We start from the raw sequence: 21,098 nt of genomic DNA, 5'->3' as shown, positions 1-21,098 counted from the left end.
AGAGCAGTCGCTGTTCCAGCTTTTCATGTGAGGCTGTATCTGAACTAGTCCAACGGTGAAAAGCAAAACTCAGTTGCCGACAACTCGGGTGCCTCAGTTACATTTTCTAAAGAACAGAGAAAGTAAAATCAAACACAGAAAATGTCAGGATAGAATAATGATATACAAAGGATACATTTGTACTCAACACATTGAGGAGGCCTTTGGTTGCAGGTAGGTAGAATCAATTGACTGCTAAATATTTAAGCTATTGGACAGTGTCATTCATATGAAGTACAGAACAACACTAGAGCATGAATACGTCTAATGCAAGCAGAAATCTGTTGGCGTGACTGGTGGCGTAAAGAGGTGCTGTGGGGTGGGAAGTGAGGGATAGCAGGGTAGGGGTGGAGGTGATGCTGTGCTGCCTGTGGGATTGGTCAAGGACATAGAATAGGGCTTCTAGGTGCGGTGTTGGGAAGCTGTACGGGGGGTGGGGAGGGAGAGAGTTGTGGGGTAGGTGCGTGCACTGCTCAGTGCTAGAATGAGAGCAGGGTAGGGAATAGGTGGGGTGGAGCATACAGACTAGTGAACATTGACGCTATTGGGGGTTATGGGGATGAGTGATATGTTGTAGGAAGAGTTTCCATGTTGTACAATTTAGGAAAGTGCTGTCACCCTCTATGATCACATCCCCCAACACACATGACTTTGTCACTGAACAGTACCTTCCCCAGTGTCTGACTGTCTACTAACCTATAGCCCATTCCTGGTCGCCATGACCAACTACATTCTCACACACAATTACTTCTCTATTGAAGGGATTGCCTACAAACAAACCTGCAGTACATCAAAGGCCAACTGTATGTCACCATGTTCTGCAAATTTATTCATAGGCCACCTAGAGGGTTCCTTACTAACCACCCAGAATCACAAACTGTTCACCAGATCAAGATTCGTTGATGACATTTTTGTGATCTTATTGGTTTGTTTATTGAACCTGATCTGATTAAGTCCATCAGACCCTCTATTAAATTGGACCATGGTTTCCCGTTTTATATCATATTTTTCTGAAACTAAGTTGTAATATGGCAAATAGTATTACAATGATTTGGGTGTCTCAAATAGCAATTAGCAAAAGTTAATACTGGCAGTACTTCTACTACTGCAGTTGCTACCACTAGTGGTTCTGGTAGTGGTGGTGCTGAAAGAATTTGTAGGTGTGCAAGGTAGACTTTTTCTGATGCAGAGTGTTATGGGGAAAGGAAATGTAAGGAGACTCCACCAGCTAAGAATATTGGGAAACAATGTGGTTTGAAGGAAATGCTAAGGGTCACACTGAGGTGTGCACAGCCTAAAATTTCCTTTACAGCCTTTTCCCAGAAACAGAATTCCCATGCCTTGTCTTGTCAGCCACAAATACAGAAGCATCAGATTCCACCCATCTGCGTTGGCCCATGACGTCACAAATATGGCGGAAACGAACATACACTAAGACTACAATATGGCACCTATGATGTCATTACATAAACATGACCACTAACACGAAAATACAATTAAAAACCAACACACACGTTCCACAAAAACCTAAGGAAACGAATGGGACAAGCGTGGGAAATTGTGGGTTTTTGGGTGGAGACAAAATAAATATGAACAAACTTAGACGCACACCACCATACTAAACGACGAAAAAAAACGACGGCACAAAACTACTCAAATTCCACTAAACACAATATACAGTGGAATCGGACACTTAGCTTGATCTACATAGCTCAACAGCAGCTCCCGATCGCACGAATTGGAATCAAACATTTCCCTTCACCTGTTATCCTTAAGACACCTCCACATGTAGCCATCCCTGATCAGAGATGCCAGAAGTTTAGTAAGCCGCATTTCTTCACAACACACTGAACACTTCAAGATTTCATCCAAAAATCCGAATAGTTGAAGAAATTTTATTAGAGACAACGCACTGTCCCCCATCATCGCCGACAACCGAAAACTGTTGACCCTGCCAGTCATATCCATACCTACCAAAGACATAAAAAAAGCATTTTACCAAAATTCACACACACCAATAAAAAAAAAGTAACATTGACATAACAAAACCAAAATAGTTAACTCCCGGAAAAATATTCCGCTGAAAGCACAGTCACTACCAATACCACACACGTGCAATGCTACCACGCAAATGAACATCATACGCCACGTAACACGCTACTCATAAACACACCACCAGAGAGAACCACCAACCGCAACAATACACCACCTATAAACAAAGCACACATGCAAACTAAACCAAAAACATCACCTAACACACAACACATGAACACACCACCAGAGAGCACCACCGATCACATCAAAACACCTACAAATATGCCACTCTCACAAACTAAATTCCACACTGCCATGATGTCACACAACACAGTAGCCTTAAGTCATGGGTTGAAGCCGACGGGTGGGATAGGACACTTTGGTCGACCCCCATCTCCCACATACCCCTAGAGTAGCACTCTGCTTGCAAGTCAGTACTACCCATGACTGAAGCAACTGAATCACATTTTCTGCTGGGATTTACCCTACCTCTCATGCCTTGAAATGAGGAATAATCTCTCCATCCTTCCCATAGTTGTGTTTTGTCTCCAATTGAACTGATAAAATATTCTTGCCCATCGCTACTCCAGCCCTGCTTCTTACCTCTTGCCTCATGTCTCATATCCCTGAAACAGAGCTACATGCAGGACATGCATGTTTCCTGCAGCCCTGTCAGACATCTCCAACACAAAGGCAGGGCTACCTGTGAAAGCAACCTTGTGATTGGCAACTACGTGCCTGCAGCCACTGTGCTGTATCCTACATAGGCATAACTAAATCGCTCTGTCTGCAGGAGTGACCATTGCCAAAGTGTGGCCAAGAAAGCTGGACCACCCACTTGCTGGAAGTGCCCCCAGCATGATGTGGTTCACTTCAGTAACTGCTTCACAGCTGGCTCCAACTGGATTCTATCTTCTAACACAACATATTATTTCCTGTAACCCCTCTAGACTCAGCCTATGCTAGTCCATGTCCTCTACCCATATCCCCTTTCCTTGCTCTCACTTCAGCACCATACACACACACACACACACACACACACACACACACACACACACACACACACCCTTCTTTCCTCCCAGTGCAATTACTATTTTCCCTTTCTCAATTAATCTCCTCCCCTTCCCCTCCCACAGTACAGCTTCCCAAAACTACCTTTAGCAACTCATACTGCCTCTGCCACATCCTTGAATGCTATCACAGAGAACACATTATCTTCCCCCACCCCTCGTCCCACTTTTACACTGCTATCCCTCTCTCGCTGCCCTGTGCCTCCTCATATCTCACAACCCACCCTAACAGATGGTTGCTCATACCAAAAGCAGATGGTCATTCCCAGTTCCTGGAGACAGTGGCCATGTGTGTGTGTGTGTGTGTGTGTGTGTGTGTGTGTGTGTGTTGTGTTCCTGTGAATGTGTTCTCTATTTCAGAAGTGCTTTGTCCAGAACCTCAATTTTTTAGTACTGTTTCATTGTATTTGTCTGCAAGTCAGTATAGAAAGTAAACATGCCAGATTAAATGTTCATGGGAAAGTGAACTGGAAAAAACACACCAACCAAATCTGCAATAAAAGTCCTCAAGATTGTTCTACCTCGAGTGTAAACTGAGAGGAGTGTTTCGTTCAGATATGTGTCAATTCCCTTATCAGTAACATAAAAAAAAGGTCCGTGTGATATGCTAGGTGGAACATACAGTGCCGTCTGTATTTTGTTTACCAGGCTTAAAGTACTAACAGTTTTTGATATCTCTATGACTCTGCTGTTTGCATCAGGGAGAATGTTAAAGAATGTGTTCCCAGAAAGCTGTTTACAAACAAGATACTGTAAGTAATGCAAAAATCCACATCGAAGTCATAGGCTAGCAAGAACAGGAAACTCTCAGTAAGTGAATGGCCTCAAAAATCTCACTTATTATTCCCTCCCTGCTTCATCCACATCATTTTAATATTTCAAAATAAAACTGTGTGATTGGCTGATAGAAAATTCATGTTGCAATTAGTTGTATGATATGGGTATTGTTTATTTTAATATTAAAGATTCTAGTTGTACCCACTGATTTCATTACACTACTGTTTTTTTTATATGATGCGCATTTCATATTTCATATAAAATAGTTAATGATAAGTAAATAAAGATTATGGAAGTAGGAAATATGATTGAAAATAGCAGCATAGGAAAATGAAGTGCAAGATGATAATAAATTTTCAAATATGTTGTCACTGATCATTCATATAACTTTTCGATCATTACCATTGAAAGGCACCTTACTGACTGTCACTGAGAAGGCCACTCTCTGAAAAGAATGAGTCATTTATTCTTTGAAAGTGTCATAGACTTACAATATGTGATACTTTTTGTAATATATCTAAAATTGTCTTCTTAAAAGAACTCCTTGCAGATATTTTATTACTATTCACCACAGGTTCAGTTACACACATCTACCATGAAAGTAAAAGAAGAATTGGATGAGGAAGTGAACTAACAGGTAGGTCTAGAATTTGTGTGACTGTATGAAATTAAGCAGTGTTATGTTACGGCTCATGTTTGGTGAATATAATATAGATTGGCTTGATGCACTTGTCCATGTTAGTCTACCCCTCTATAAACATCTTATTCTCTGATGACTGTCACCTACTACATTCATTCGAACTTGCTTCTTGTCTTCATGCCATAGTCTCCCTCTACACTTTTTACCCTCGCATATCCCTCCATTACCAAATTGACTATCCTTAGATGCCTCAGAATTTGTGCTATTAACAGGTCCTTCGTGTTAGTGAAATTGGCCCCTATGATCCTCCCTCATTTGTTTCATCTACCCATCAGATCTTCAGCATTCTTCTGTAGCACATTCCAGATGCTTCCATTCTCATCTTGTCTGAATTGCCTATCATTTATGTTTGACTTCCATACAGGGCTGCACTGCAAATATCTTCAGAAAATACTTCCTAACACTTACATTTATATTAGGTGTGAACAGTCCTCTTTATTAGGCACATGTTCCTTGATATTCCTAGTCTTCACTTTATTTCTTTCTTACTTCAGCCATTGTCAGATACTTTGGTGCCCAAATAGCAAAAGTTGTCTGCTACTTTTAGTGTCTCATTTTCTAGTTGAAATTTAACATTGACTGATCTATTTCAGCTAGATTCTATTGCTTTTATTGATGTTTGTCGTACAATCTCTTCTAGTAATACTATACAATTTTACTCTTCCAGCTTTTACCTCCCACACATCCCTTCATTGACAATTTCTAGATGCTGGTTTTGTTGATAGAATTACACTGTCATTGGTAAACACACAGTTTCCTTTATCTTCAGATTTCCTTCATGTCTTCCTTGTACAGAGTGTATATCAGATGTAGGCTACAAGCCTGTCTCATTTCCTACTCAATGCTTCCCTTTCATGTCTTTCAGCTCTTAAAACTGGAGTCTGGTTTCTGTGAAAGTTGCAAACAAACTTGGGCTTCCTGTCTATTTATTCTGCTGCTGTCCAAATTCCAAAGAGTGCAGTCAACTCCACATTCTCAAAAGCATTTCAGTAAATCTGCAAAAGCTGTAAACACAATTTTGTCTTTCTTTAACTCGTCTAAGGTAAGCCATAGTATCAGTATTGCCTTGTGTTACGTGTTTCTGGTACCCAAAGTGATCTTACATAAGGTTAACCCTCTAAAAGCTTTTCCAATCTTGCAAGCATGATATATTAACCTGATGGTGTGGTCCGATAGTATTCACACCTGCCTTTCTTCGAATTTGAATTATTACATTCAGGTTGATGTATGACTGTACGTCAGCTATCTCGTATCTTGCACAAAAGTGGAATAATTTTGTCATGGATGGCTTTCCCAAGTATCCCAATAATTCTGAGGGAATGTCATCTACTGCAATGGCCTTGTTAACTTTGCTCTTTCAGTGTTTTATCAAATTCTGGCCATATCATAATATCTCCAGTCTTGTCTACAACTACTTCCTTTCCCTTTTCTGGAGCAAGTTTGTTCACCTTTGCCTTACAGCCATTCTTGTTTAGCCAATTGCATGTTCTGTTAACATCATTCCAGTAATGTCTGTATTCCCTTTTGTCTGTTTTAATAGCCACATGTTTGTATTTTCTCTTCTCATCAGTTAAATTCAACATCTCATGAGTTGTTAAGGTATTTGTACTAGGCCTTACTTTTTACCTATGTTTCCTCCTGCCTTCACTGTTTCATCTCAAAGCTGCCTATTCACCACCCAGTGTATAATTACCCTCTATTTATCACTTGTTGCCTAATGCTCATTTTCAAACTATCAATGATTTTTGGTTCATTCAACTTACCCAAATCCCATGTACTTAAATTCTACTTTTACCATTTCAACAACATTACTCTGCAGTTAATAAAAACAACTCTAGCCAGAGGCCACATCTATCACTGGAAATGTTTTGTAGTTTACAATCCTGTTTTGAAATCTTTGTTTTTGACATTACATAATCTGCTTGAAACCTTTTGGTTTCTCCACGTTATTCCACATACACAAGCTTCTTTCATGATACTTGAAACAAGTGTTTGCAGTGACTAATTCATGCAATGTGCAAAATTCTACCAGGCAGCTTCCCCCTTACAGTCATTTATGCCATTGAATGTTCTCGTAACTATTGTGCATCCTGTTCCTACTATTGAATTTCATTACCTTCTAGAATTGGCTTTCATCTTCCTTAGCTATTGAATATTTACTCATCAAACTTTTTCCTATTCCATTCTTCTGCTGGTCTGGTTGCCATACAAATTTCTACCACTGTTGTATTTCCTTCATGCCTACATTGCTGTTAATAATAGCTTACTCATGTTCCTATTTTCTTGCTCATTACTAGGGCTCTCCCTGCACGACTCCTATTTGTTTTTTTGTACATACTCCTGTACTGACCTGACCAGAAGTCTTGTCCTTTCTGCCACTGCACTTCAGCTCTCACGACAACTGAATACAACCTATAAAGTTTTCCTTTTCAAAGTCTCTAACCTTCCTAGGCTGTTATCGTCGTCGTTGTCAGTTCAGAGACTGGTTTCGTATAGCTCTCCATACTACCCTATCCTCTGCAAGCTTCTTCATCTCAAAGTACATACTGCACTCTACATCTTTCTGATTTTGCTTAGTGTATTCATCTCTTGGTCTCTCTCTCTCTGACTTTTACCCTCCACACAACCCTCCTGTACTAAATGGGGGATCCATTGATGTCTCAGAACATGTCCTACCAACAGATACCTTCTTCTAGTCAAGTTGTGCCACAAATTCCTCATCTCCCCGATTCTATTCAGTACCTCCTCATTAGTTACATGAACTACCTATCTAATCTTCACCATTCTTCCATAGCACCACATTTCAAAAGCTTCTATTCTCTTACACACACACACACACACACACACACACACACACACACACACACACACACGCGCGCGCGCGCAGGGAGCTGAGACCACACTGCCAAGCTGTGCTGTCAGCTCTCTGAGACTGTGTGCGAATGAGTGTCTACTGCTGACAAAGGCCTTAATGGCTGAAAGCCTTAATTGTGTGAATCTTTCCTTCTCTGGTATTGTCACATTCCTTCTCTGGTATTGTCACATTCCTTCTCTGGTATTGTCACATTCCATCCTGGATTTTCCATTGTTTGATGTTTGCTTCTATTGTCTTCTTGTTTAAACTGTTTGTTGTCCGTGTCATCCACTTCCATACAAGACTACACTCCAAACAAATACTTACAGAAAAGATTTCCCAACATTTAAAACTATACTCGATGTTAACAAATTTGTCTTCTCGAGAAAAGCTTTACTTGCCATTGCCACCCTAAATTTTATATCCTGTGTACATTGACCATCATCAGTTATTTTGCAACCCAAATAGGAAAACTCATATACTACTTTGTGTCTCATTTGCTAATATAAATCCCTCGGCATCACTGATTTAATTCGACTACATTCCATTATCCTCATTTTGCTTTTGTTGATGTTCATCTTATATTCTCCTTTCAAGACACTGTTCCTTCTGTTCAACTGTTTTTCCAGATACTTCACTGTCTCTGGCATACTTAAAATGTTGGCAAACCTCAAAGTTCTTATTTCTTGTCCATGGATTTTAATTTCTGCTCCAAATTTTTCTTTTGTTTTCCTCACTGCTTGCTCAGTATACAGATTCGATACCATCAGGGATAGGCTACAACCCTGTCTCACACCCTTCTCAACTGCTCTTTCCCTTTCGTGCCCCTCGACTCTTTATATCTGCCATCTGGTTACTGTACAAATTGTAAATAGCCTTTCATTCCCTGTGTTTGATCCCTGCAACATTCAGAATTTGGGAGAGAGTAATCAAGTTAAAATTGTGAAAAGGATTCTTCAAGTCTGCAAATGCTAGAAATATAGGTTTGCCTTTCCTTAATCTGTGTTGCAAGACAAGTTGTAGAGTCAGTATTGCCTCATGTTTTCAAACATTTCTATGGAATCCAAACTGATTTTTTCCAAGGTCAGCTTCTACCAGTTTTTCCATTCATCTGTAATGTATTCGTGTTAGTAATGTGCACCCATGACTTACCAAACTGGTTATTTTCACGTCTGTCAACACCTGCTTTCTTTGTGATTGGAATTATTATATTCTTCTTGAAGTCTGAGGGTATTTCACCTATCTCCTACATCCTACTCACCACATGGTAGAGGTCTGTCAGGGCTGGCCTTTCGAAGGCTATCAGTAGTTGTAATGGAATGTTGTAAACTTTCAGGGCCTTGTTTCGACTCGCATCTCTCACTGCTTTGTCAAATGTGTCATGCAGTATCATTTCTCCCATTTCATCTTCATCTACATCCTGTTCTATTTCCATGATATTGCCCTCCAGTATATCACCCTTCTATAGACCCTCTATATAATTCTTCCACCTTTCTGCTTTCTCTTCTTTGCTTGGAACTGGTTTTCCATCTGAGCTTTTGATATTCATCCAAGTGCTTCTCTTTTCCCTAAAGGTCTCTTTAGTTTTCCTGTAGGCAATATCTATCTTACCCCTAGTGATATATGCTTATCCTACTAAGATATGTAATACTCCACACTCAGACATATAGACTGCCTGGCCTGCGTTTCTGATAACATCCTCCTGAGTCGACTCTGCCTGGAGATCTGAATGGGGGACTATTTTACCTCCTGAATATTTTCCCTAAGATAATTTCGTGCAGTAGAGCTGCGTGCTCTTGAGAAGAAAAACAAAGAGAGCTACAGTTTCCCATTGCTCTCAGCCATTTGCATTATTGGCACAGGAAGTTGGTTAATGCTACAAGGCCAGGTCAGTTGATAATCCAGACCATTGCCACTGCAACTGCTGAAAAGTATTATGCCCTTCTTGAGGATCCATGTCTAAGTTTGATATCTCCTCAGATAATACTTATTTGTGTTCGCACCTAACACTGTTTCCAATGTTGTTGACATGCAAGCAACCGTGCCTTGGCAGTGTCCATGGTTCACTTGGGGTGGGGGTGTGAACTATTGTTTAAAGTGCTGTCTTTGAGCAGGAGCAATAGTTCTAGCAGATATATTACTTCATTATCTACATGAAGATAAATAAAAATTCTGTGAGACTGCATTGGTACACATACAAAGCAACAGATGAAAACTGTTGCTTGGTCTCAGATTTGAGGCTGTAACTCCTAGTTTCAGGATCAGTTACTTAAACAATTAGCATAACCAAGCATGCCTCCAGGGCTGCCAAGGGATTTCACTTGTGTGTCCTCATAGATTTTCGTCTTAGGTTCAGGATTTGAAGGTCAGTTGCCAGCCAATTATTTGGTAAAGCAGTATGATACTGTTTTCCATAAAAGTAGAAACAAGAAATGCATTTTGCAATTGGGTGATTTGTGAGTGGTGGCAAGTGTAAAAAAATGTATAGTTGTCTGTAGCTGAGTGCATAGGATAATATTATAATAATCATAAAATTGGTGGTTCAGATCACACTAAGTGCTACCAGTTCTTTTAGTTTTATTTAAATTCCATATGTAAAACAAATCGTAATTTTAATTCATGCTGAGTCATACTTCTCTAATAGTTATTTTTAGTTAAAAGTTACATTCAAATGTGAGTATTGTTAAAAAATTACATTTTGGTACAAAAATGGAGAGCATCAAATTGAAAATAAATAAATCTCGCATGAATGTATCAAAATTTTTGTTTTAATATGTTGAATGATGAAAAAATATGTAATTTTTACCAAGCCATTACAATTCAGTATTTGTTAAATTTGCAGTTGGTTAGTAGACATGGAATTTTTTAAAAAGTAGTAGTTCCTACTAGGAGATCTGAACCAGCAACTTTTTCATTAAGGCACTTTTATGCTATTCTTCCAATTACCAGCAATTATGTTAATAAATAGGAAATGTTTTGTAGTAGGCAGCACTCAGAAGTCTTCTGATATTCAAAGTCACATTTTTTTAGTTTGGTTACTGCCTATTGCTGGTTTAGGAAATAGATGTTCCAGCACTAAACTCCAAATACTGTAAATCTGAATGAAATTGAAAAGGATGATCTGAAAGATACCCTTTTCAGTCAAGTTCTTATTGTCACAGAGATGTGTCCATAATGGTTAAGGTGGCAGCCCATAAAATGCAAGAAATCCAGGTATAACTTATCAGTGCAGCCAAAATAAATTTTTACATCTGTTGTTAGACAAATCTCTAATATTAGACAGTCAGTAGATCACTATGTGAATGTTTCTGATTAGCTTAAATCACCCAGTATTCAAAATTGTATTGGCTGATTGCATTGAGCAGAACAGTGAGTGAATCGAGCAGTCAATTTTACTTCATGAATGACTGTAGGATTCAATTTTATTCATGCAGAGGAACTTTTCTTTCCAAAATCATATAGGAGAACAAAATTCTGCTGTTTAGGTCTTTAGCTCCAAACATGTTTGCTGTGCCTCTTCTTACAACCTGAAATGACCTGTGCATCTTTTTATTCCCATGAAATGCCACTGTTCCATAAAATAACAGTTCCATTGCCAGAGGAGATCCTGCAACATCCACTTGTTTTATTTCATCTGATGGCTGCCCCTTCAGGTCTAGTGGTCAATTGTGTAGAAAAAGTTTGGTTTTTCCTTCTCTCTCCTGTCCCCACTTCAGTCAATTATGTGTCTGTAATTTTAGTATCTGTGCTGTAGAAGAAATGTGAAATGCATTTTTATGTTCTTTAGTGGAGAAAATTTCTAAGGCAAAGCATTGTAATTATGTCTTTTCTGTTACTGTCTTCTGTTCTGCTACAATCTGCATCATCAACTATCAACTGTAGAGATGTCTTTGATCCCTTTTCTAACATTTTTGTTCAGAAGTTCTGGGGTTTTCGTTTTTTGTTTCACGTTTTGCGAGATATGATGTTGCTTATAAATTAATGGAAGGCTTCTTATATAAGCTGTCTTGGTGGTTCTCATGTGTTCAACTTTTGATTGGCCATGGGGATTCAGGAGATTTAGCTTCATTTGAATTTGCTGTACAGATATCTGCTGTCTTGTAACTATGTAAAGTTGTTAACATTTGCAGGTCCTCACTGTATTCCACAACATTCCCCATGCTGGGTGTATTGGCTGTTATGTCATGTCTGATCACTTTATCAGGTTTGTTAGGCAGAAGTATGTTCCTGTCTTCCAGAATTTGTTTTTAACAGTAGCAATCTGTGATGCTTCAGTAGTCCAGTGCTCATGTTCCAATCTCTGTATTTAGAGAATTTATTATTTTGGGCATATCTATTACTAACAGATAAATGTTTTCCTGTTGTGTGGTTTTTCTAAACAGTTACACAGGCTAATTTTGGGAAAACATGTGCCGTAGATTTTCACAGGAATTTTTTTTTTCACACCTGTGCTAATGTCACAGGACATGATTTTGAGATGAGAGAGTTCAGATTGTCCTCTCGAAATTTAGATCTACATTTTCCATGGATTCTCTGAATCTCTTCAATGAAATGGATGGACAGCATGGCTCATGTTGTCTATATTTGGTCAACCTCATGTCATGTTGTACTTTATTCCTGTAATTTTCCTCCAAATCTTTTTCACTGTTTGAATTCATGCATCTTCAATTATGTAGCTGACAAGTATATATATATATCCTGTCACTGCAGTATGATAGAGGATTTTGATTTGTATACAATATTTACCAGACTATTTCTTAAGCTTTAATGTACTATGGTGGGTGGATGTTGGAACTCAGTTACTTTTTCCACATCACATTTGACACTTCAAAATTACTTTTTCCTCACATTTGATACTTACCTGCATGCAGATTGCAAATTTCTGTAACATGCAATGATATAAATGCAGATTTATCTCATTGTCCAGTACTGATTTTTCATGATAATGTATTACTGCCTGTGTTCTGTGGTGCATATTTCTAGTGGGTCCTTGGCATGGAATATCTGATTTTGTAGCTAATTATTTCTAGTTTTCCTTCCAGTGTTGTGTACAATGCCACTGTTAGTTAATGAAACTCTGGATCTTGTCTTGAATGCATATACACTTTTCTAAGAGTAAGAGGATTGCTTATTGAATGGGTGTGAGACTACAAATTCAAGTGTTCTGGGTTCCATCCCAGGCATCATCTGTCACTTTTTGACATGGAAATTGTCTATGTGGAAAATGACAGTTTCCATTCCATTGTGAAGCTCTAGGTCCTCATGTAACTTACTGTGTCAGTGAGTTCAAAAGTTGGAGGAAGCCAGTGGTGTACCACATCCAGTAAGACAATGTCTAACAGAGCACTAAGGTGTTAATAACTAACTCCAGGTTGTTGAAAGCTTTACTTTTACTTCAGGTTTGCATTAGTTTTTGTGACATTAGACATGTATTTTCCTCAGTACCAAAATTTGGTGACCCACACTTAGACCTGCATTTACCTGCTTATTGTCTTTACAGGTGGTTTTCTGACCTAAAAAATGCATTCTGCATATAACCTGCTAGTTGCTTAGTTTCTTCTTGACCATAGTGCCCTCATTGGCTTTGCAGAGGTACCCTATCATCTTCCACTGAATAACATAGGACAGAAAATAGGGAGCTGAGATCATCATAAAATCAAAAAATCTTCTTATTGGAGCCTTCACCTTGGCACATTCAGAGGGGGAGGGGGGACAGACAGAGAGAGAGAGAGAGAGAGAGAGAGAGAGAGAGAGAGAGAGAGAGAGTAGTAGTAGTAGTAGTAGTAGTAGTAGTAGTAGTAGCTGCTTGGCAAGGATGAAATAATTTGTTTGGTTGATATCTGATGTGTCTACCTCCAAAGTCATGTTTTTCTGGCATTTCCTACATTCTGTAGTACCTCCTCAGTATGAATCAATTGGAATGAAAGTAAATCTAATTTAATGTGACACATTTTCTTGTTACCTAATGCCAGTAAGTGAATACATGTGACCAATAGCTTTTTAGCCCCACTTGATGTGTAACACAAGCACAAGAACAGAAGCTTTGAATATGCCATTCTTTCTTTTTTCAGTTTCTTCAAGATCCACCAAGGATTGTAATGCCTAGTCTTCGTATAAAGCAAGACCTAGAACTGAAACAGGATTTAGATGGCGTTGAGCATGATGTAAGTTTTCACATCGGTGATACATTGTGCATGAAGTACTGTATGAATATCATGAAATGCATTGGGTGCAGTAAATTCCAGTGATCACAAATGATGAATCATTAAAACTTAGGATATGAGCACTTCTCCAGAATTTTTATAGTGTTTCAATTGACTGTAGGTATATTGTTCTGTTGTGTGTAATGGTATTTGAATGAAACTTGTAGGAAACATAAGTTTATTAACTGTAACACATGGTAATTTTATTGTACATGTAAATAATAAATGTCTCAAATTCGTTCTTGGAACAAATGTACCAAAGAAGACTTCTTTGCAGCGGGTGTCAATTTGTCTGTGTCACAGTTCTGTAATAGAAAAGATGTAAGAGGTAAAGCAATCAACTGTAAGCAGTATGTTATCAGATAAGTATGGTATTTGTCATACTATTTCTTTTCTCTGAAGTATTTAATGAAAAACATACTGCATTATTGGAATTATGTTTGCTCTGCGTAAAGACAATGGGTTTATCCAGCACGCATGACATAAATTTACAGTGTAATGGAACATTGCTTATCGCAAACTGCTTGCAAAGAGAAAACATTGTGATAGCAAGAATTCTTGTAAGCAGCATTAAATTTAGCACATTACAGTGATAGTGAATTAAATGAATATGGAATTTCACACATTATCACCATAGTGTACTAAATTTAATGCTGATGAAGGTTTCTCAGGTCTTCAGCTGCATGGAAGTGTTGATATCTCGCAACGTTTCAGGAATTGTCATACTACCCATCTTCTGGCAAAGTGTCGAGATTGGTGGAGAGCGGGTTATTTATATGTGCGGTCAGACCCCACCACTAGACCTTGGGTAGCCGCGGTGGACCAGTGGCGGGCACACAGTGATGATGACAGTCGCCCTTGGCAGCCATGTTTGGTTCTCGGTGTATGCATTCTGTCTACGTCCCTGGCGGAGGACGTTGACGGGTAAGCTCCCGATGGACTGCTGCTATCGCAGAGTTCCATGCTGCGCCAAGTTGAGATCCCTCATCTTTGTTGACCAGATTGTTGTGAAACCTTATTTCTATGGATTTTTGGATAATGCTTTCCCAGAAGCCAGATGCTCGGCACTGTACCTTTGTGTTTAAGAAATTGAAGGTGTGTTTTTCATTTATGCTGTATTTTGCTTTGGCTAATTTTTGTGTGTGGCCTAGTCTGACATGTTCTTCAGAGCGTTTAGATGTACAGTGCTGTGTTTGCCCAATGTATTGTTTTATGCATTTGCATGGTATGCTTTATACTCCTGGTGTGTTAAGGATCAGCGGGTCTTTGGCAGTACCTAGGAGCTCCCTGTCTTTGGTGGTAGTTGGAGAACGGTTTTGATATTATATTTGCCCAGATATAGTGCAATTTTGGCTGAGAGTGGAACCATGTACGGAAGGAAAGCGAGTCGTTTGTCTCCTTCTACTTCATCATAAAATGGGGTTCTCACTGCTTCCTTCTTCCTTTTAAGTGCCCTGTTGATCTGCGTTTCACTGTAGCAATTTTGGAGAAAGACTTCCTCAGGTGTTGCAGCTCGGATGCAAATTAGAGTGTGTTCAATGAAATGTCAGATCATACGAACAGTCAAGGAAGAATGTTGCAGATGGCATGCGTCCTATGTACCAGCATGGTAAGTACTGTTTGGCCGACCGGAGTGTCCGAGGGTTCTAGGCGCTGCAGTCTGGAACTGCACGACCACTACGGTCGCAGGTTTGAATCCTGCCTCAGCCATGGATGTGTGTGATGTCCTTAGGTTAGTTAGGTTTAAGTAGTTCCAAGTTTTAGGGGACTGATGACCACAGCAGTTAAGTTCCTTAGTGCTCAGAGCCATTTAAGTACTGTTTGTCTTTGTGATGGATGGTGGCAGCTTGTTGCATGAAGGTATAGGTCTGTGTGTGTCTTCTTCCTATGTACTGCATGGCCTAGTGAACCATCTGCCTTCCTCTTAATTAAAATATCAAGGAAGGGGAGGCATCCATTTTCCTCCATTTCCATTATAAATTTGGTGTTTGGATGGATGCTGTTGAGGTGTTTCTGAAACTCATCTAGCACCTGTTTTCCATGTCTGCATATAACAAAAGTGTCGTCGACATAGCTGAAGAAGTGCTTGGGTTTCTGTCTGGCACTTTGAAGGGCCACCTCCTCGAAGTGTTCGATATAGAGGTTTGAATTCACAGGAGCCAGTGGGAAGCCCATGGCCACTTTGTCAATCTGTTCGATGAATTCCCTGTGGTGCTGAAAGTAGGTTGTTAGTGCTTGTTCGAAGAGGCTGACTTTGTGGTTGTTCTGGGCTAAAAGTGTCAAGGAGTCTTGAAGGACACTTTAGGGAAAAGCGACGTCATGTTGAAGCTCACGAGTAGGTCCTCGATTTGTAGTCGCATGTCCCTGAGTATTTTTACGAATTTGGCTGAGTTTCTCACATGGTGGCTGCAGTGTCCCACAAGGGGTTGGGGCAGTGTTGCTAGGCATTTAGCAAGTCCTTAACTGTGAGAGTTGGAGTCTGCGATCTGTCAAGAGGTACCCCTTATGGATCTTAGGGAGTCCATAGCGGTGTGGTATTGCTGGCACTCTAGGGTACAGCCACTTCTTTATTGGCTCAGGTAAGCCAGATTTCTTCAGCAGAGCTATCATCTTTCTACTCATCGTTGGGGTTGTATCCTACTTCAGCATCTTACAGGCCTCGTATTGTGGCAGTAGGTTTATTTTCTACCGGTACTCGGCAGTGCTTAATAGCGCTGTAGCATTCCCTTTATCTGCTGGTAGGATCGTTATATCACTGTCATCTCTAAGGGACCAGAGAGCTGCTCGTTCTTCCGCAGATACATGATTTGTAGGCAGCTGAGATCTGTCAATTATTCTGGAAGTTTCCCACCTGACTTCTTCTGCTTCCTCCTTTGGAAGCCCTTACTGCGTCTTCCACACCACTATAATGTCTCCTTTCGGGTTTGTTCTGGGGATAGGGGAAAAATTCAGTTCTTTCTTGAGGACTGCGATTGTGGAAGTGTCCAGCTCTTTTCCAGCCAAATTGATCATGGCTCTGATGTCATTCATCTCCTTTTTTGTCAAAAACGTCGCAAGATATCAATGCTACCACCCGGCTGGAGACCCAAGAAACCTTCAACAGTCTTTGCCTGGAAAGCAAACAGTCAAATTTAATGCTGTTTACAAAAGTTTGTAACACTTAGTAGAAATCTATTCTTTGTAACAGTATCCAGCTCTGTGGACTAAGATCAGTTGTGGTGAATATTGGAATTTTTACTGGGTAGACGTGATCGGAAAATGAAAAGAAGGGAACTGAAACATTTCAGATGTGGGATTAGAGAATGCCACTGAAAATTAAGTGAACTTACAAGGAATATGGAGTCCTCAGTAGAACTGTTAAGGAAAGAAATGTACAGAAAATGCTGACTAAAAGAAGGGACAGGATGATAGGATAAGTGTTAAGACATTAGGTAGTGAATTAGTCAGATGTGTTTCCATCTCACTTGGGGAAAAATGCTACTATTACACATATCAAATAAGAACTTTAAAGAGAGTGTAGCTAATTTTTATGTTAGTTATATAGTCAACAGTGGAACCTCATCACGCACTTGCAACTCTAAACTAGTAGAGAAAGAAGTGCTTATTTTGAGGAGGATACAGTGTAATTTAGTACACAGCAAGATTTGGACGATGTACTAGTTATTCCAATATATATCTTGCAAAATGAGTGTGGCAACAAAATAGGAGGCATTAGAGCTAATGTAGATGCTTCCTGGCAATTGTTCTCCCCCAAACACTACCTTGATATGGAGTAGGAAAGGGTGAAGTAATGGATGTAGTGGTACCAGTCCATGCAACATTGGGTGACTAGTCTGGTGTAGATGTAGGTGTACAAAGAATCGGATATTAATAGGCAGGGATATGGACTGTAATCACACATTTATTATGAGAGAATAAGGAACCCATTTCTTAAAGATCACAGTACTCACAGACAATGATTACACAGCACTGTGAGGGTGTTGAAAAACATCGTTGTTAAAGTGTGTTCAACATAATGCTTGACAAATTAACAGTGATACATTGAATGGGAGAATCTGTGCTTGGCACTGTCATAGCAAATTCCAGAGCTAAAATGGTTGTCCATAGCATGCATGAAAGTTGGTCTGTAGAGCATTACCTGAGAAAACAGGTTGAGAACTGTTGACACATGGGTACAAGCTACAGCTGATTTTAAAGAACTGGAACATTAGTAGACCAATAACATTGAAATTATGAAAATGGTTGTGTGTAAAATCACTATCTACAGTAAAATTAAAACTGAGGCTTGTGATCTATACTATCCCCAAAAGTACTTTGATATTGACACTAGAGCAGGAACACATGGAGATGCAAAATGCAGTTGCCTCATTCTTGCTTGACTGTTCGTATGATCTGACATTTCATTGAACACACTCAAATTTGCATACTAATCAGTGTACAAAGGTGGAAGTGGGTACTGGAAGAGTTGCACTAGATTCTCATTTTAGATTTGTTTGTGGCAATAAATTTTGTTTTGTATGCAGAATATTTTCGAAAATCCATTATCTAATGTTCCTGAAAATTTGACTCCTTGGGAAACTTTGTTACTGAGTTTAAATGACCAAATTGTGTTAACAAAATACTTACAATATATATTATTTTCAACAGCTCCAAACTCTATCAGAGACGGCTAACATAAAATTAATTTAAATTTAATATTATGTGTGATGCTCTGCTCATGTGATAAGGTATCAGTCATCTGTTTTGTTGAGAGAAACACAGCACAGGATTTACGGTTAACATGACATTACATTTTCTGATCAAACATTACAAATCCATATAACAAGAAAGTTACCCATTTTGGTAGAGGTATGGGAATTTAACAGTTTGAAAGTAAGAAGAGTAGTGATAACATCATTCATTACCTTCTAATTACAACAATTATGATTCAAAAAATTAAGATTTTGTTAGTGTCACTAGTGCTGAATTCCTGAGGTGCACTTCATTTGATTGTAGTCGCCAATAAAAGCCTTCTTAGTAATGAAAATACAATCTGCTCTGCAGGTAAATACGCCACACATTCTGTGGTAATTTTCTTAACAGCTTCATTACTGAGTTCCCCAACTGGACAGTGTACCTTTTTTACTTGTTTCATCAATGTTTTGCAACATAATCTTCAATTTAGGCCTATATCAATTCCATTGGGTAGAAGTGCCAGTGAGAAGTTATCAGCCTAATTATTTTATGCCCGTATGTTTTTGTCAACCTGTAAGTTTTTGTATGTGGCCAACTGGTTTATTGAGAGGTATTGGATTTATATGCTCTATCTGTTCAAATTTTTCACTTACTTCCACTTACAGATGCTGAAGCCAATAATTTCCTCTTTTTATTTTAGCATAAGTTTCTCATCAACAACAGTACATTTGGGAGCACTATGAACAAAAGATGTTGATGATGTTGGCAGATTATGCACAAACCATTTCTCTCAACTGATTTTATATCACAATGCCTTGAACAAGAGTGATATTGATATGTTGTTGTTGTTGTGGTATTCAGTCCTGAGACTGGTTTGATGCAGCTCTCCATGCTACTCTTTACTGTGCAAGCTTCATCTCCCAGTACCTACTGCAGCTTACATCCTTCTGAATCTGCATAGCGTATTCATCTCTTGGTCTCCTTTTACGATTTTTACCCTCCACGCTGCCCTCCAGTACTAAATTGGTGATCCCTTAATGCCTCAGAACATGTTCTACCAACCTATCCCTTCTTCTGGTCAAGTTGTGCCACAGACTCTTCTTCTCTCCAATTGTATTCAACACCTCCTCATTAGTTATGTGATCTACCCATCTAATCTTAAGCATTCTTCTGTAGCACCACATTTCAAAAGCTTCTATTCTCTTCTTGTCCAAACTATTTATCATCCATGTTTCACTTCCATACATGGCTACACTCCATACAAATACTTTCAGAAACGACTTCCAAACACTTAAATCTATACTCAATGTTAACAAATTTCTCTTCTTCAGAAACGCTTTCCTTGCCATTCCCAGTCTACATTTTATATCCTCTCTACTTTGACCATCATCAGTTATTTTGCTCCCCAAATAGCAAAACTCCTTTACCACTTTAAGTGTCTCATTTCCTAATCTAATTCCCTCAGCATAACCTGACGTAATTCGACTACATTCCATTATCCTTGTTTTGCTTTTGTTGATGTTCATCTTATAGCCTCGTTTCAAGACACTGTCCATTTCATTCAACTGCTCTTCCAGGTTCTTTGCTTACAATGTCATCAGCGAACCTCAAAGTTTTTATTTCTTCTCCATGGATTTTAATACCTATTCCGAATGTTTCTTTTGTTTCCTTTACTGCTTGCTCAATATACAGATTGAATAACATCAGAGAGAGGCTACAACCCTGTCTCACTCCCTTCCCAACCACTGCTTCCCTTTCATGTCCCTCGACTCTTATAACTGCCGTCTGCTTTCTGTACACATTGTAAATAGCCTTTCACTCCCTGTACCACCTTCAGAATTTGAAAGAGAGTATTCCAGTCAACATTGTCATAAGCTTTCTCTAAGTCTACAAATGTTAGGAATGTATTGGTATATCCACTGAATAACATCTGCTGAAGTGGCTTTTAGCATTAAGCACTGCACAGTCCACAACTGCTAACAGTAATGACAGGTAACATTGCAACTAGAAGCATATGAAATGAATGCAAACAAAATACCATAGTGCAGTGAATGCTTCACCTTGGGATAGACTGAATTTATGCTCTGCAGTCTTTGCATGTATCACCACACTATTTCATTTCTAGTTGCCAGTCCTAAAGTAATTCTAAATAGAGTTCAATTAAATTACCGTGTTACTTTGTAGAACCAGGTCCTTGATTGTCACACAGGCAGTCAATGCAAAATAATTTTTGACGGCTGAAAATCTTGGATGATATCTTGGGTCCAGTGCAAGACACTACTGTTGATTGGAGAGGAGGAGAAGTCAAAGATTACCAGAACAATAATACATTGCCCAGAAATGGGTGTCAAATGCCTGAACTCATTTGCACTAAGCTGTGAGTGTGAAAAGTTAAGTTGATAAATGCGGGCAACAATACGCAGGTGAAGGCTGAAGACGAGTGATAAAAGGTGTGTGGGTAGGAAATGCACAACACTGCAACATGAGGCAAACTTGGGTCACCAGACAATGGTCAGAGTCAGTATGTGTTGTGCTGTGCTGGCTGTGCTGTGCTGTGAAGTAACAGTGTAGTAGAGAGCTGTTAGTGTCTCTGCAAAGAGCACAGTGAAATGTACCACAAGGTGGAATCATGGGAATGTGGGTTAGAAAAGCTGATCAGCAAATTATATCTTTGTATTTCAGATTTGCACAAGCTGTATTAATTCGAACATATTTGTCATTTTCTTGAAGTTCTGTTGGGAGTATCT

At 39.2% G+C, this 21,098-nt stretch overlaps 2 protein-coding genes across 20 annotated transcripts in view; one reads left to right on the top strand and one right to left on the bottom strand.

Annotated features, from left to right (window-relative positions):
* LOC126427267 (zinc finger protein 492-like) overlaps nt 1–21,098 on the bottom strand; it is a 603,844-nt gene that overhangs the window by 297,040 nt on the left and 285,706 nt on the right. The gene's annotated exons all lie outside the window — the stretch shown is intronic.
* LOC126427269 (zinc finger protein 418-like) overlaps nt 1–21,098 on the top strand; it is a 540,743-nt gene that overhangs the window by 435,568 nt on the left and 84,077 nt on the right. For 4 of the 19 annotated variants that reach the window (XM_050089525.1, XM_050089527.1, XM_050089526.1 and 1 more), the window contains 2 exons: nt 5,486–5,662; nt 13,546–13,638. The exons of 5 other annotated variants lie outside the window; for them this stretch is intronic. In XM_050089525.1, the coding sequence (XP_049945482.1) occupies nt 5,486–5,662; nt 13,546–13,638 (270 nt within the window). Of the gene's footprint in view, nt 1–4,494; nt 4,558–5,485; nt 5,663–13,545; nt 13,892–21,098 lie in introns of those variants that run through there. 10 more of the 19 variants (XM_050089536.1, XM_050089537.1, XM_050089538.1 and 7 more) reach the window with 4 other exon arrangements.

The sequence above is a fragment of the Schistocerca serialis genome, chromosome 11 (genome assembly GCF_023864345.2).
Source record: "Schistocerca serialis cubense isolate TAMUIC-IGC-003099 chromosome 11, iqSchSeri2.2, whole genome shotgun sequence".
In the NCBI taxonomy this organism is placed as follows: domain Eukaryota; kingdom Metazoa; phylum Arthropoda; class Insecta; order Orthoptera; family Acrididae; genus Schistocerca; species Schistocerca serialis.
The sequence above is the reverse complement of the archived record's forward strand: the minus strand, read 5'-3'. Positions and strand labels throughout refer to the sequence as shown.